At 34.8% G+C, this 14,244-nt stretch overlaps 2 protein-coding genes across 2 annotated transcripts; both read left to right on the top strand.

Moving 5' to 3' along the window:
* Positions 1 to 1,206: 1,206 nt before the first annotated feature.
* On the top strand, positions 1,207 to 4,720 carry LOC148924000 (putative late blight resistance protein homolog R1A-3). Its single transcript, XM_089061058.1, has one exon. The coding sequence runs from the start codon at positions 1,301 to 1,303 to the stop codon at positions 4,628 to 4,630; it is 3,330 nt and encodes a 1,109-aa protein (XP_088917184.1). The 5' UTR covers positions 1,207 to 1,300; the 3' UTR covers positions 4,631 to 4,720.
* Positions 4,721 to 10,729: 6,009 nt separating this feature from the next.
* Positions 10,730 to 14,104, top strand: LOC148923999 (putative late blight resistance protein homolog R1A-3). Its single transcript, XM_089061056.1, has one exon. It carries the CDS (start codon positions 10,811 to 10,813, stop codon positions 14,096 to 14,098), a length of 3,288 nt encoding a protein of 1,095 aa, XP_088917182.1. The 5' UTR covers positions 10,730 to 10,810; the 3' UTR covers positions 14,099 to 14,104.
* The last annotated feature ends 140 nt before the right edge of the window (positions 14,105 to 14,244 follow it).

The following is a 14,244-nucleotide window of genomic DNA, read 5'->3' as shown; positions in this document are numbered from 1 at the left end:
AATATATGATGTTTACAGCCAAACGAAGACGTTTTTTTTGTATGAATAGACGTCGTCGTTTAATTCACCGGCAATTGCATACATATATAGTTTTCCGACTTAATATCAAATTCAATTTCAACAAAAAAAGCTTGGTTGTCGAATAATGTGAAGAAATAAAAAATTAATAAAACTGCATGATGAACTAAAAATTTCATGGTTTTCTACCAATTTTTGGTACAGTATCATACAAAACTCCCAATCTTATTGAAATATGAGAATCACACGAAACTTCCAATCGAAGCAAACTAGCAAAGTATGTATCACAATAACAATACTAATTAATTTACTTAATTATAGAATCTTCTTTCTCTTTCGACTTCTCTTTGTCCGTTGCTTTTTGCTTTTTTGCATATAATTTTGTTTTTATAACGTTTAATTTAATAATGAGAGATTAAAAAAAAGTGAAAAACCATTTAAAAATAAAAGAATGAAAAAGATAAGAGGATTAGGAAAAAAGAGAAAAAAGACCAACAATTTAAAGTAAAACAGTAAACATTCCGCTTTTGCATATAGTAAGACCATATTCGAGTCTTACGTGCAAAAATGCCCCCCATGTTGGTGATGCAACGCTCACCTCGTTGTTTATCGCGGGGCTGAACCGTCCGATCAAACACGAACTCCTTACCCGGAGCACACTGCAGGAGACTTTCCTGGATGTAAAGTAAATTATTACCTGGACGGCATGCGATTTTAAGCAAATTAACTATGTGTGTAAGGGGTGAGATCAATTGCTAAACTTTTTTAAGTTGCTAACTCCGTTAACTCATCAATGCAATGTATTAAAAATGTTAACACATAATTTTGTTGACATTTCAAATATACTGCGTTATGTTGACATTATGTGTTGAAAAGTTTAGAAAATTATACTTTTGAGTAAGATAGTAAAGAAAGAATAAAGTAAAAATAAAATAGAAAAATAAAAAGAAAATAAAGTAAAAAATGGAATAAAAATATTATTTTTCATAAAAAAATAAAATGAGTCAATTTAAGTGAAGGAAGCATTGGAAAAAAGAAAATGCAGAGTCTTTTTTTTTTTTTAATATGTGTGGACTTGTTGATATTTCAATGGAGTCCATCAGTAGCATTGATATCAATGAGATGAGTCATGGCACGTGGAGCGTTTAATATCCACCTAAAGCATTAAAAGTTGAATTATATTGAAGTCAGTCTCCCCTTGCATTTCCACCACTCTTTCTTCCGTTTTCTTATCTTCATTTTCTGCGACCTGAAAAAACTTGGAAAAAAAAAAATTATTTCAATGGCGGCTTATGCAGCTCTGGTTTCTGTTATGCAGATTTTGGATCAGATCGAGCATCATCCTTCGCCTCCAATTGTTATGGACAAAATACAAGTTGAATCTCTGACTGAAATTGTTATGTTTTTGCAGGAATTTCTCGAAGGTTATAAGTCTCCTTATGCTGAGGGGGATGAGGCAGATCCGTTGGAGATGCGCATTGCTGATGCAGTTTATGCGGCTGAAGATGTTATCGAATCTCATATTGTGGAACAGCTTCGTCCTGGTGTCTTAGTCTTGTACGAGGCTTTGAGGAATGTGATAGAAGACATGGATTCGGTCGTTGCAGTCAAAGAACGTATGCTGCTGAGACAAGTCTCAGATATCTCGATATCTGCAGTAGACACAGATCTGTCTGAGATTCTGTGGAAGATGGGAGATGACATTCAATTGGTAAAAGAAAGGGTGACAAAACACTTGGATATGATCTTCACACTCAAATATCATCTGCGGAGACAAGTCTCAGATTCCTCGACATCTGCAGACTTGTATAAGACTGTGGTAAAGGTGATACAACACATGGATTTCATCAAGAATGAAGTGATGGAGATTTTTGAATTCAAAGATCAGCTGCAGAGACTAGTCTTAGCATATGCTGATTACGAAACGTATGCAGCTTATCATCAGACTGGCGTGGCGGATTTCATAGAACACGTGGATTTGCTTAAGAATGAAGTGATGGAGATTTTTGCATTCAAAGATCAGTTCCAGAGACAAGTACTTTCGCCATCTGCTAATTCCTCAACATATGCAGAGACTCGGGGGTATTTCAGAAAAGACATGGATTTGGATTTGGATTTGATAAAGAAAGACATGATGGAGATCATCGCAATCAAAGATCAGCTAGAGATACAAGTCTCAGCCTTTTCTGATTCCTCAACATCTGAAGACTTTCACGAGAGTTTGCAGAAGGTGATAGAAGACATGGACATGATCAAGAAAGAAGTGATGGAGATCGTTTCACTCAAAGATCATAGACAAGTCTCTGGTGGTCCCTCAACATCTTCTTTCTCTAGGCCGAACAACACAACCATGGTGGACTTTGATGATGTCAAGATTCAACTCATGGAGAAGCTCGTTTATGGAGAACAGAGTCGCCAAGTCATCCCAATTGTTGGGATGGGAGGAATTGGTAAGACTACTCTTACCACCAATGTTTATGCACATTCATTTATAGGTGACCATTTTGATTTATGTGCTTGGGTTACTATTTCTCAACAATATAACACTAAAGAACTTCTTGGTGAAATTCTATCTGAAACAAGTAAACAAGTATTTGGTCAAATGAGCGAAGATGAAATAGGATTAGCACTCCACAAATGTTTATCGTACAGAAGGTATCTAATTGTGTTGGATGATATGTGGAGTATTGAGGCATGGGAGAAGATACAACACTATTTACCTAACAATAGTAATGGTAGTCGGATAATGGTGACAACTAGGCTATCAAGTTTGGGTTCCCAATTAAATAACAATTATAGCCTTGAAATGGAACTTATGAATGAAGAAAGTAGTTGGAATATGTTTAGCAAAATTGTGTTTGGGGGGAAAAGTTGTCCTTTAGAATTGGAGAAAATTGGAAAGAAGATTGTCGAGAGTTGTAGAGGACTCCCATTATCAATTGTTGTGATGGGTGGCCTTCTTGAAAAATTGGAACCAACCGCTGAATGTTGGGAATCTATTAGGGGAAGCATAAATTCACTAGTGAATTTAGAAAATGATAAGCATTGCTTGAAAATACTGAAGTTGAGCTACAACCATTTGCCAGTTTATCTTAAGTCGTGCTTTTTACATATGGGAATGTTTGAGGAGGATAGTAGCATTCGAGTCTCGACACTCATCAAGCTATGGGTGTCCGAAGGATTTGTAAAACCAGTGAATGGCAAAAGTTTGGAAACAATAGTTAAAGAGTACTTAGATGAACTGGTTGCAAGAAATCTAATTCTTGTTCACGAGTTTGGGAGAACCGGAAGCATGAAGTATTTGAAAATCCATGATTTGTTGAGAGACCTTTGCTTGAGAGAAGCTGAAAAGGAGAGGTTTTATCATGTGGTCGGACAACATAATCCTCCAGGCACGTCTAGCCAACGTCGTGTAGTTATTCCGAGAAGCACTTCAGAGAAGGAAGTCCTTGATGCCATGAGATCTACACATGTGCGTTCCTGTATAAGTGATTATGAAAGAGTTCAATTGTTGTCCAATTTAAGATTGTTGAGGACATTGCGAGCATACGACATATATTACTATGAAACAAGACATCAGTATTCCCTGAGAGAATTGTTCAAGCTGGTTAATTTGAGGTTTCTTACTATTTATCATAGAGAAGGTCCCCAACTTCCTTCTTCAATCAATCTCCTCTGGAGCCTTCAGACATTAATTCTTCATTCTCCATTAGTCATGAATTTAAACATGAATGCACCTGTTGAAATTTGGAACATGTCTCAACTTAGGCATGTCGATTTCTATGATCATGGCTGGCGGAGCGATGAAGGATTGCATCTCCTAGATCCTCCTTGTGACAAGATTGTGATTATGGAGAATCTACAAACCCTCAAAGGAGTAAGTAATTTCAAGTGTGATGAGATGATGGTTCGTAGAATTCCCAATATCAAAAAATTGGGACTAATTTTCATCATTGGGGGAATTGGTTCTGATGACGACGATGAGGATGAGGATATTGAGTATGGTGATGACTATTGTCTCCACAACATCGAACGTCTGCAAAAGCTTGAATCTCTCAACTGCGAAGGCTATGGTAGGAGTGCTTTTTTGCAAAATCTTACCTTTCCACAATCTCTTAAGAGTATAGCTCTTAAAATACCAAAAGGTGGAATGGAAGACATACTGAAAAAGGTAAGTACATTGCCCCTTCTTCAAAAGCTCAAGTTGAAGGATGGAGAATTCACAACAGGCAAATGGGAAACAGTTGAAGGCCAGTTCCCCAGTCTCAAATATTTGGAACTTGGCTTGTGTAGTGGCTTGGAATGGTGGATGACGGAGAGCTCCCACTTCCCATGCCTCGAGCACCTTAGTCTTTCCAAGGTATCTTTGAAGGAGTTCCCTGCGGAACTTGGTGAAATTCCAACACTGAAATCCGTGAGAATGTATCGATGCAGTGAAGAATCAGTGATAAGTGCGAAGAGAATGGTCGAGGAACAAGAGGAATTACAAGGAGAAGAAGAATTATCTTTTAAAGTTTCCGTTATCCTCGGCTGGAACTACAATAAGGACTGTTCTCTGATGACCTTAGCAAATCGCAACTTTAAATTTGAAATATTGCGTGACTACCTTTGATTGTCAATAATAATTTAGATGTCCATTTGTTTCTGCATTATATACTAGGAGTACTATATAGTATTAAATTTTGAATTCATCTTTTTCTTAGATATTAATTTTGTCTCGTGTAACCTTGGATGAAATGTTGGAGTATTTAAGTAAATTCTTGTAAACAAGTTGGAGTATTTATGAGCAATTCTTGTAGATTGTTTACATGAGAAAGCTGGAATCTCTTAACAATGGAGAGATGTATTTGATGAGCTTTCTCAGTGTTTGGGCTGTGTTGATATTGCTTCGAAGGCCTTCTTATGGATTTAATATCTCAGCCCAATAGATATGGATTCTTTATCAAAAACCATATATAATTGAAAACTAATAAGGAATCTTCTTTTAAATAAAATTTAACTTTATCATTGAGACGTAGCAAAGTGACCAAAATTGAGTTGAATTACCTAAAAGTTTGGTGGGTGACCTCAAATATTTAGGTTTAAATTCACTTTATTTAAGTCTATGTTTATCACTCATTAAATTATACGGAAACAATGTTAGATTTTTATAGTCTTCAATACAAAAATCAATGTAACAATGAAAAAGACAATATATGTGTATAGTCATAGTGTATTATACAATAATAGTAATATAGGCTATCTCACGAATATAAAGTAAATGTAAACAATAATTAGGTTGAAGAGAAAACATAAATGAATTCCACTGTGATTGACCTATTTATCATTTTTTATATACAGATTAATGCAAATTAAACTATTTCAAATATTAATCCATTGTTAAGAATCAAGATGTAGCTAATACGTGAGATTAGTTGGAACGACCACCTCGATCATAATTCTTTTTTTATTGCATGCTTAGTCAAATAAATAAATTAATATACTTAACGACAACAACAATAACTAATTGTTTACTTTCCAATTTGTCTTTTATTCAAATGTAGAGAGTTTAAGATTAGTTTATATACGGTTGAAACTTGAACGTTCCCAACTCAATAGAATAATGCACAAATCTGATCAATTAAATCCATTAGTTATTACTAATATTTAAAATTGATCTGTTTGAAGATTAGTGAACTACTACAAAATCAATTTTCTTTGAGTTGGATTCACTTTAAGCTAAATTTCAGTTAATAATTAGTACTTCAATCATATAGTACTGCCTCATGTCTCCATCACTTCAATAATTAGTCACGATATAACTATTATGTTGTTTAACACATTAAAAATCCACTTAAAAAAGATATACTCCATGTAACGTAATACTCCCTCCGTTCCATAGTAACAGAGGCGTTTCGTTTTAAACACTCATTTTGAAAAAATAATAATAAATAGTTAAAGTGGAAAAAGAGTAAAGTAAGAGAGAGAATATTGTAGATAAGACTCTTGACTATATTATTCCATCTTTTACTTTACTGTTTCTCCACTTTAACTATTTATTATCATTTTTTTGAAAATGAGAGCTCAAAACGAAATGCTTCTATTACTACGGTGGAACGGAGGGAGTAATTAATGACAAACCACCAAAATTTCTCCTTATATATACATTGATGCAAAGTTGTTCTATTTAGTCAACCATTCTCTCTCTTCAAATTTCACTCCACCAAAATTAAATGTCTTCCAAAACTGAACTCATCAGCCAGTTCCGCCCGTCCGCCACTTCCTTCCGGTGGAGACTCCGGTCCCGGCCGCGGCTCACCACCATCCGCCTTGGTGGGAAGAAGCCCAGACGTGGCTTCTTCCTGCTCAGGCTATGCAAGAAGGCGAAGCTCAAGTGGCTAAAGCTCAAGTACTTGAGCATGCTCAAAAAATTGAAGAATAATTATAAAGATTTAGTGAAGGATATGATCGGAGAGAGCGTGACAATTGAGTCATTTCAGCAACGCATGCTTCTAGAAACTTCTTTCGCTATTCCGGTCATGGCCCTTCTTTGAATAGTTATCCATCAAGTAACCAACATTGGCATGTACAGATGTATATTGATGTAATTGAGTGAGTTATGTTTTGTAATACTTGAAATTATTACTCATTTTGTTTATTTTTTTCGATGTTTTTGAGAAATTGTAAGAATGTGTGATGTTTTACAAAGAGGAAAGGAAAGCAAGTGCATGATCAATTGTAAAACAGTATCAAGAACTTACAAAAGAAAAACAAGTAAAAAAGCTTGTTATATTGTGCTATATATTATGAGATTTTTACATTTAATTACTTATATCGCTTGTGAGTTCAACATGCATGTCTTCAATATTTTTGTTTTCAAAGAACAAATACATATATAAATAGGAGTATAATTAAGGTTTTATTGATCAAATGAATCCACCCCCTTTGAGTCTTAACTAGATTAGTCAATATAACGTTTCTATCTATCTCATTGGAATATTGAATTTACTATGTACTACTCTCTTTGTGCCACACTAGATGTCACATTTCCTTTTCTGAAGAAAAACTCTCTCACATTAATATAGATTACTGTTTTCTCTTTTCACCTAACACACAAAACAATATCGCCTAAAATCCGTGACAATTCCCAAGTATGCCATCGATCATGGGACGAAGAGAGTAGTATATTTATATACACTATACAGTACTAGCTTGTTTTTTTGCTTAATGAGGTAAGAAAGGTATCAAATGAAGTATGTGCATGTATTGTATATGGATCAAGAATTAATAATATTAGTAGAGATGAGTTGTTCGGACAACGAATCTCTTAATAAATTAATGATGCAAAAATGAAGAAAGTCAAATTACTGTAAAACAAGAAAAATATTAGAAAATATTTTTCTTAATTTAACAAAAAAACTGTGCAAACAGCCATTCAGCACATGGATATAAAAATTGTACTCCGCCGTCCATCGTATAATTAAGCTCATTATGGTATATTTGTACATTATTTGTAGCACATGAGTTTTTCATAAAATAATACTATTATCAAAGTAAATAATTAAATTTATCTTTCAATATTTTTCCAAATAAGTCTCATTCAAAACTTGATAATGACAAAGGAATAAATTAATTATAAAATTGCTCATAAAAAAGTTAATCATCAAAGTAAGGCAAATCACCTTATCTTTCGGCCATAATTTAGTAAAAATAAGTATATATAATAGCATGCATGCAAAATATTATTTATTGATGTTGAATAAGCAATAATCGCGAAAGGACAAAATTAAGGGAAATTTCATAATTATGATATTGTTGTAGGGTTAGTTTTATCTTATGTAGTTTGTAGATTTATTTTTTTTTAATTAGTAGAAGTTGACATTATACAAACATCTCTATTAATTTATCTTTATTTTCGTCACTAATAATTTACAAGTGACGTGACAATAAATTATTAGAAAAAGAAGGAAATTCTTCATTATGTTGTATGCATGTAATTTCTTATACCTAAACTGCATGAACTATCTATTAGAAAGGTGATTAGGAATGTAGCAAATTTAATATAGCTTGACCTGAAAATAATCCATTTTAATAATACACTGGTTTACAACGATGGATTTAGTTATAGTTTGATTAGATTTTGATAATCTTATCGTTCAAATAAAAACCTCATATTGTGAGGGTTGTCAGAATTCTTGCACTAAATCCATACACTATGTTCCCAAAAAATAGCTCATTTTTGTCATTTTAATCTGTCCCATAAAATAAGTCTATTTTATTCCTAGAATTTTTTTCACACACATTACACTACATACTAATAATGTAAATCTCACTATCTAATAATATTATTTCATAAATTAAGAAAGAAAAACAGAGTTAATCTTTACTAAAAGAAGAAATGAATCATTTCAGTTGAGATATCCCGAAAAACAATAGCACAAAACAATTAACTTAGAAAATGAGAGAATATATTATTTGTGTATTAGGCCTTCTTAAATAAAAGCGCGTGCTTTGTTAGATTGGGCTTTCCAAATATCTGGGCACTTATATAATTTAAAAAAAATAAAAAATCAGACGTCGAATTTACATTTAATAATTGTTTATATAATACAAGTAATTAATTTTCAAGCCCTTATGAGTGTTCAAAACCGGTTATCCCTCTCATTTTATTTTTTATACGCTGAAAATCATTGTGACAAGCAAAACATTATAATTATCATTAATGACAATAACAATTATTAATATATTCGAATTAAACGACATGGTTTCATAGGCATTGGCGGATGCACATATCGACTAAGGGGTACGAGTGTACCCCAAAAGTGCCTAATGGTAATATGCACATCCTTCACAGCAACAACCTGGGTTCGTTCCCCATGTGGCGCAATTTTGGCTATTCTGTATTATTTTGGCTCTTTGTTATATAAATATTTAAGAACCTTCATTTTTTATATTGAAATATTTTAGTTGCAAAAAAAAAAAAAAATCACGGGAGATAGCCGAAGAAAAAAGCTCGATTAAATTTAAAATTTTTAAGTAAATGTAATTATTTTCATACCCCCAATATGAAATTTCTGGATCCGCCACTGGTCATAGGTAATGATCCTTTTTTGGAATAACCAATTGTTTGAATTGATTAATTGTTTTACAATTTGTATACACACAAAATAGTTGTGTCAAATGAGCGAAGAATATTTTTAGGAGTAACACTCCTAAACCAAAAAAAAAAAAGCAGAAAGCCTGAAGCCCAAGCCCAAAACCCAAAATGGAAAAAGCCCATAGTCCAAAGCTCAAAAAGTTCTATTAATACCATTTCAAAAGGTTAAAACTTTAAACAGTAAATTAAAGCAACAAACCATTCTTCTGCAACTCTGAAGCAAAATGCGAATTTGGAGGTATTTTATCTCTATATTTATCATATTTTTGCGAATTGAATTCAATTCGGTTGTCATGTTACGATGTAGTATGTACTACAGTCCCCTCGATCAATGTAAATCACGTAAGTTTTAATACTTTAAGTATGTATTTTTTTTATTTCAATTTAATAATATTCTAATTTTGAATTAAAAAAGTAGTATTTTATTTATTTGAATGTCAAGTTAATTATGATATAAGAAAGAGAAAAGATAATAAGAGATTGAATCCATAAGTAATGATAAGTACATGCTCTTGTGGATGTTACAAATTTTAACATCAACAAGAACTATGCAAATCTATCAAGCCAAATTTCTTCGCTTTTCAGAAAGGTGATCAGAAATGTCACTGTACAAATTTTATATGGCTTGACCTAAATATGATCCAATCTAATCATACACTGTTTACTTTAATACTTAGTACTCTCTCCGTCCCAGATAATTCGACCCATTATTCCATTTCGGGTCGTCCCACATAATTTGGCCCACTTCACTTTTACCATTTTTGGTAGTGGACCCCATATTCCACTAACTCATTCCTACTCACATTTTATTATAAAACTAATACTTTAAAAGTAGGACCCACATCACACCAACTTATTCAACTCACTTTCCATTAGATTTCTTAAAACTCGTGCCAGGTCAAAGTGTCCCAAATTATCTGGGACGGAGGGAGTATAACCCAGATGTTACTGTACAATATAAGCTTTTTTTCTTTGCATTATAACAGTTTGAATGATCCGCACGAATGACTGTGATCATCAACAGATTTTAACTTCGTCCGACAAAACCTGACACATTTTGTTATTTTGAGTGTCCGCCATTTAAATACTCATTTACCCTTTTCCTACATTTAGCAAGTGGACCCCGAATCCCACCAACTCATTACGCTCATATTCTTCCAAAAAAAAAATAAGAGATTGAGTCCATAAATAATGATAAGATAGTTTATTTATGCAGATGCTCTTGTGGATGTTACATTTCGTCCGATAAATTTTGTCACATTTTGTCCGGGCATGGATTTTAAGAAACATAATGTAAAGTGAGAATGAGTTAGTGGAATATGGGTCTACTACCAAAAATGATACAAAGTGAAATGTGACAAATTTTGGAAGTCGGACGGAAATGAAAAAATGTGACAAACTTTCTGAGACGGAAGGACTAGTTTATAGGACCAAAATATTCTAAGGAGAGGACATGAGACGTTCCTTCGTGGAAGCCACTTACATTGCACCTTTCAAGTTGACAGACTGTAATGCTAATTGTTTAAGCATTTCAACAACCAAACAATGTTAAACAATAATATCTGCTGGCAATAATTCATCAAAGCAATACCTGTTCTTCCTTCTTACTCTTTCACCATTTTTTTCAACCTTAAAAAAGATATTATTCCAATCGAGATGGCGGCTTATGCTGCTCTAGTTTCTGTTATGCAGATCATCCATCAGATCGAGCATCATCCTTCCCCTCCGATTTCTATGGACAAAAAACAAGTTGAATCTCTGACTGAAATCGTTATGTTTTTGCAGGAATTTCTCGAAGGTTATAAGTCTCCTTATGCTGAGGGGGATGAGGCAGATCCGTTGGAGATGCGCATCGCTGATGCAGTTTATGCGGCTGAAGATGTCATCGAATCTCACATTATGAAACAGCTTCGTCCTGATGTCTTAGTCTTGTACGAGGCTTTGAGGGACGTGATAGAAGACATGGATTCAGTCATTGCAGTCAAAGAAGGTATACCTGCAGCAAACTTGTATGATACTCTGGAGGATTTGATACAAGGCATTCAATTGGTAGAAAAGAGGGTGAAAAAACACATGGATTTGATCTTCAGACTCAAATATCATCTGCAGAGAAGACAAGTCTCAGATCCTGCAGACTTGTATAAGACTGTGGTAAAGTTGATACAACACATGGATTTAATCAAGAATGAAGTGATGGAGATTTTTGCACTCAAAGATCAGCAGCGGAGACAAGTCTTGGAATATGCTGATTATTATGTATATGCAAGCTTGTACAAGACTGACGTGGTGGATTTCATAGAAGACGTGGATTTTCTTAAGAATGAAGTGATGGAGATTTTTGCATTCAAAGATCAGCTGCAGCAGGGACAAGTACTCTCGCCATCTGCTCATTCCTCAACATATGCAGAGACTCAGGCGTATTTCAGAAAAGACATGGATTTGATCAAGAAAGACATGATGGAGATCATTTCAATCAAAGATCAACTACAGATACAAGTCTCAACCTCCTCTTCTAACTCTTCAACATCTGCAGGCTTTCATGAGTGTTTGCAAAAGGTGATAGAAGACATGGATTTAATCAAGAAAGAAGTGATGAAGATCGTTACACTCAAAGATCATACACAAGTCTCTGTTGGTTCCTCAACATCTTCTTTCTCTAGGCCGAACAACACAACCATGGTGGGCTTTGATGATGTCATGATTCAACTCATGGAGAAGCTCATTTATGGACAATCCGTTCGCCAAGTCATCCCCATAGCAGGAATGGGAGGAATTGGTAAGACCACTCTTGCCACAAATGTATATGAACATCCATCTATAGGTGACCATTTTGATATATGTGCTTGGGTAACCATTTCTCAACAATTTAGCTTAAAAGAACTTCTTGGTGAAATTCTTGCTCAAGTTAATAAACAAAGGTTGAGTGAAATGAGAGAAAATGAAATAGGACTATCACTCCACAAATGTTTATCACTTAGAAGATATCTAATAGTGTTGGATGATATGTGGAGTATTGAGGCATGGGAGAAGATGCAACTTTATTTTCCTGACAATGGTAATGGTAGTCGAATAATGGTGACAACTAGACTATCAAATTTGGGTTCCCAATTGAATAAAAATTATAGCCTTGAAATGGAATTTATGAATGAAGAAAGCAGTTGGAATATGTTCAGCAAAATTGTGTTTGGGGGGAAAAGTTGTCCTTTGGAATTGGAGAAAATTGGAAAGAAGATTTTGGAAAGTTGCAGAGGACTTCCATTATCAATTGTTGTGATGGGAGGTCTTCTGGAAAAAATGGAACGAACTACAGAATGTTGGGAATCTATTAGGGGAAGCATAAATTCACTAGTGAATTCGGAGGATGGTATGCATTGCTTGAAAATATTGAAGTTGAGCTACAACCATTTGCCAGTTTATCTTAAGCCGTGCTTTGTACATATGGGAACGTTTGAGGAGGATAGTAGAATTCGAGTCTCGACACTCATCAAGCTATGGGTTTCTGAAGGATTTTTAAAACCAGTGACCGGAAAGAGTTTGGAAGCAGTTGCAAAAGAGTACTTAGATGAACTGGTTGCGAGAAATCTAATTCGTGTTCACGAGTTCGGTAGAACTGGAAGCATGAAGTATTTGAAAATACATGATTTGCTGAGGGACCTGTGCTTGAGAGAAGCTGAAAAGGGGAGGTTTTATCATGTGGCAAGCCAACATAATCCTCTAGCCACTTCAAAGAAGGAAGTCCTTGATGCCATGAGACCTACACCACATGTCCATTCCTATATAAGTGATTATGAAAGAGTTCAATTGTTGCCCAATTTAAGTTTGGTGAGGACATTGCGAGCATTCGACATATTTTCCTATCGAAGAGGACATGAGTATTCCCTGAGAGAATTGTGCAAGTTGGTTAATTTGAGGTTTCTTGCTGTTTGTCATAAAGAAGGATCCCAACTTCCTTCTTCAATCAATCTCCTCTGGAGTCTTCAGACATTAATTCTTCATCCATCAATCATGAATTTAAACATGAATGCACCGGTTGAAATTTGGAATATGTCTCAACTTAGGCATGTTGATTTCTATGTTTATGGCTGGTTCAGAAATGGAGGATTGCAACTCGCGGATCCTCCGAGTGACAAGATTGTGATCATGAAGAATCTACAAACCCTCAAAGGAGTAAGGAATTTCAAATGTGACGAGATGATGGTTCGTAGAGTTCCCAATATAAAAAAATTGGGACTATTTTTCATCATACCTGAGGGAATTGATTCTGGTGATGATGAGGATACTGAGTATGGTGATGACTATTGTCTCTACAACATCGAACGTCTGCAAAAGCTTGAATCTCTCAACTGCAAAGGCTATGGTAGGAGTGCTTTTTTGCAAAAGCTTACCTTTCCGTACTCTCTTAAGAGTCTGAATCTTGTAATGTATAAGGGTAGAATGGAAGACATGTTGGAAAAGGTAAGTACATTACCCCTTCTTCAAAAGCTCAAGTTGAGTGATGGAGAATTCACAACAGGCAAATGGGAAACAGTGGAAGGCCAGTTCCCAAGTCTCAAATATTTGGAACTTGACTCGTGTTGTGGCTTGAAATGGTGGATGACGGAGAGCTCCCACTTCCCAAGCCTCGAGCACCTTAGTCTTTCCAAGGTATCTTTGAAGGAGTTCCCTGCGGAACTTGGTGAAATTCCAACACTGAAATCCGTGAGAATGTATCGATGCAGTGAAGAATCTGTGATAAGTGCGAAGAGAATGGTTGAGGAACAAGAGGAATTACAAGGAGAAGAAGAATTATCTTTTGAAGTTTCCGTTATCCTCAGCCCGTTTTCTGATGACCTTAGCAAACCGCCCTACGATAAGGACGGTGGTTTTCTGATGACCTTAGCAAACCGCAACTTTAAGGTTACAAAAATGAATCCACCCCCTTTCCTGTGTAATACAGCAGTATAAATATAACGTCTCTCTCTCATTGGAATATTGAAATTCATTATGTATAATTTTTAACATGTTTTTTTTCTTTATGGGGTCACAAAGATATCAAATGAAGTATTAAAAATTAATAATGTTGGTAGAGATGAGTTGTTCAGAGTTCAGAC

Source organism: Salvia hispanica, chromosome 6, assembly GCF_029641045.1.
Source record: "Salvia hispanica isolate PSC_SH4W2 chromosome 6, Shi_PSC_v1, whole genome shotgun sequence".
Lineage (NCBI taxonomy): Eukaryota > Viridiplantae > Streptophyta > Magnoliopsida > Lamiales > Lamiaceae > Salvia > Salvia hispanica.
Note: the sequence above shows the minus strand (reverse complement) of the source record. Positions and strands in the feature narration are given on the sequence as shown.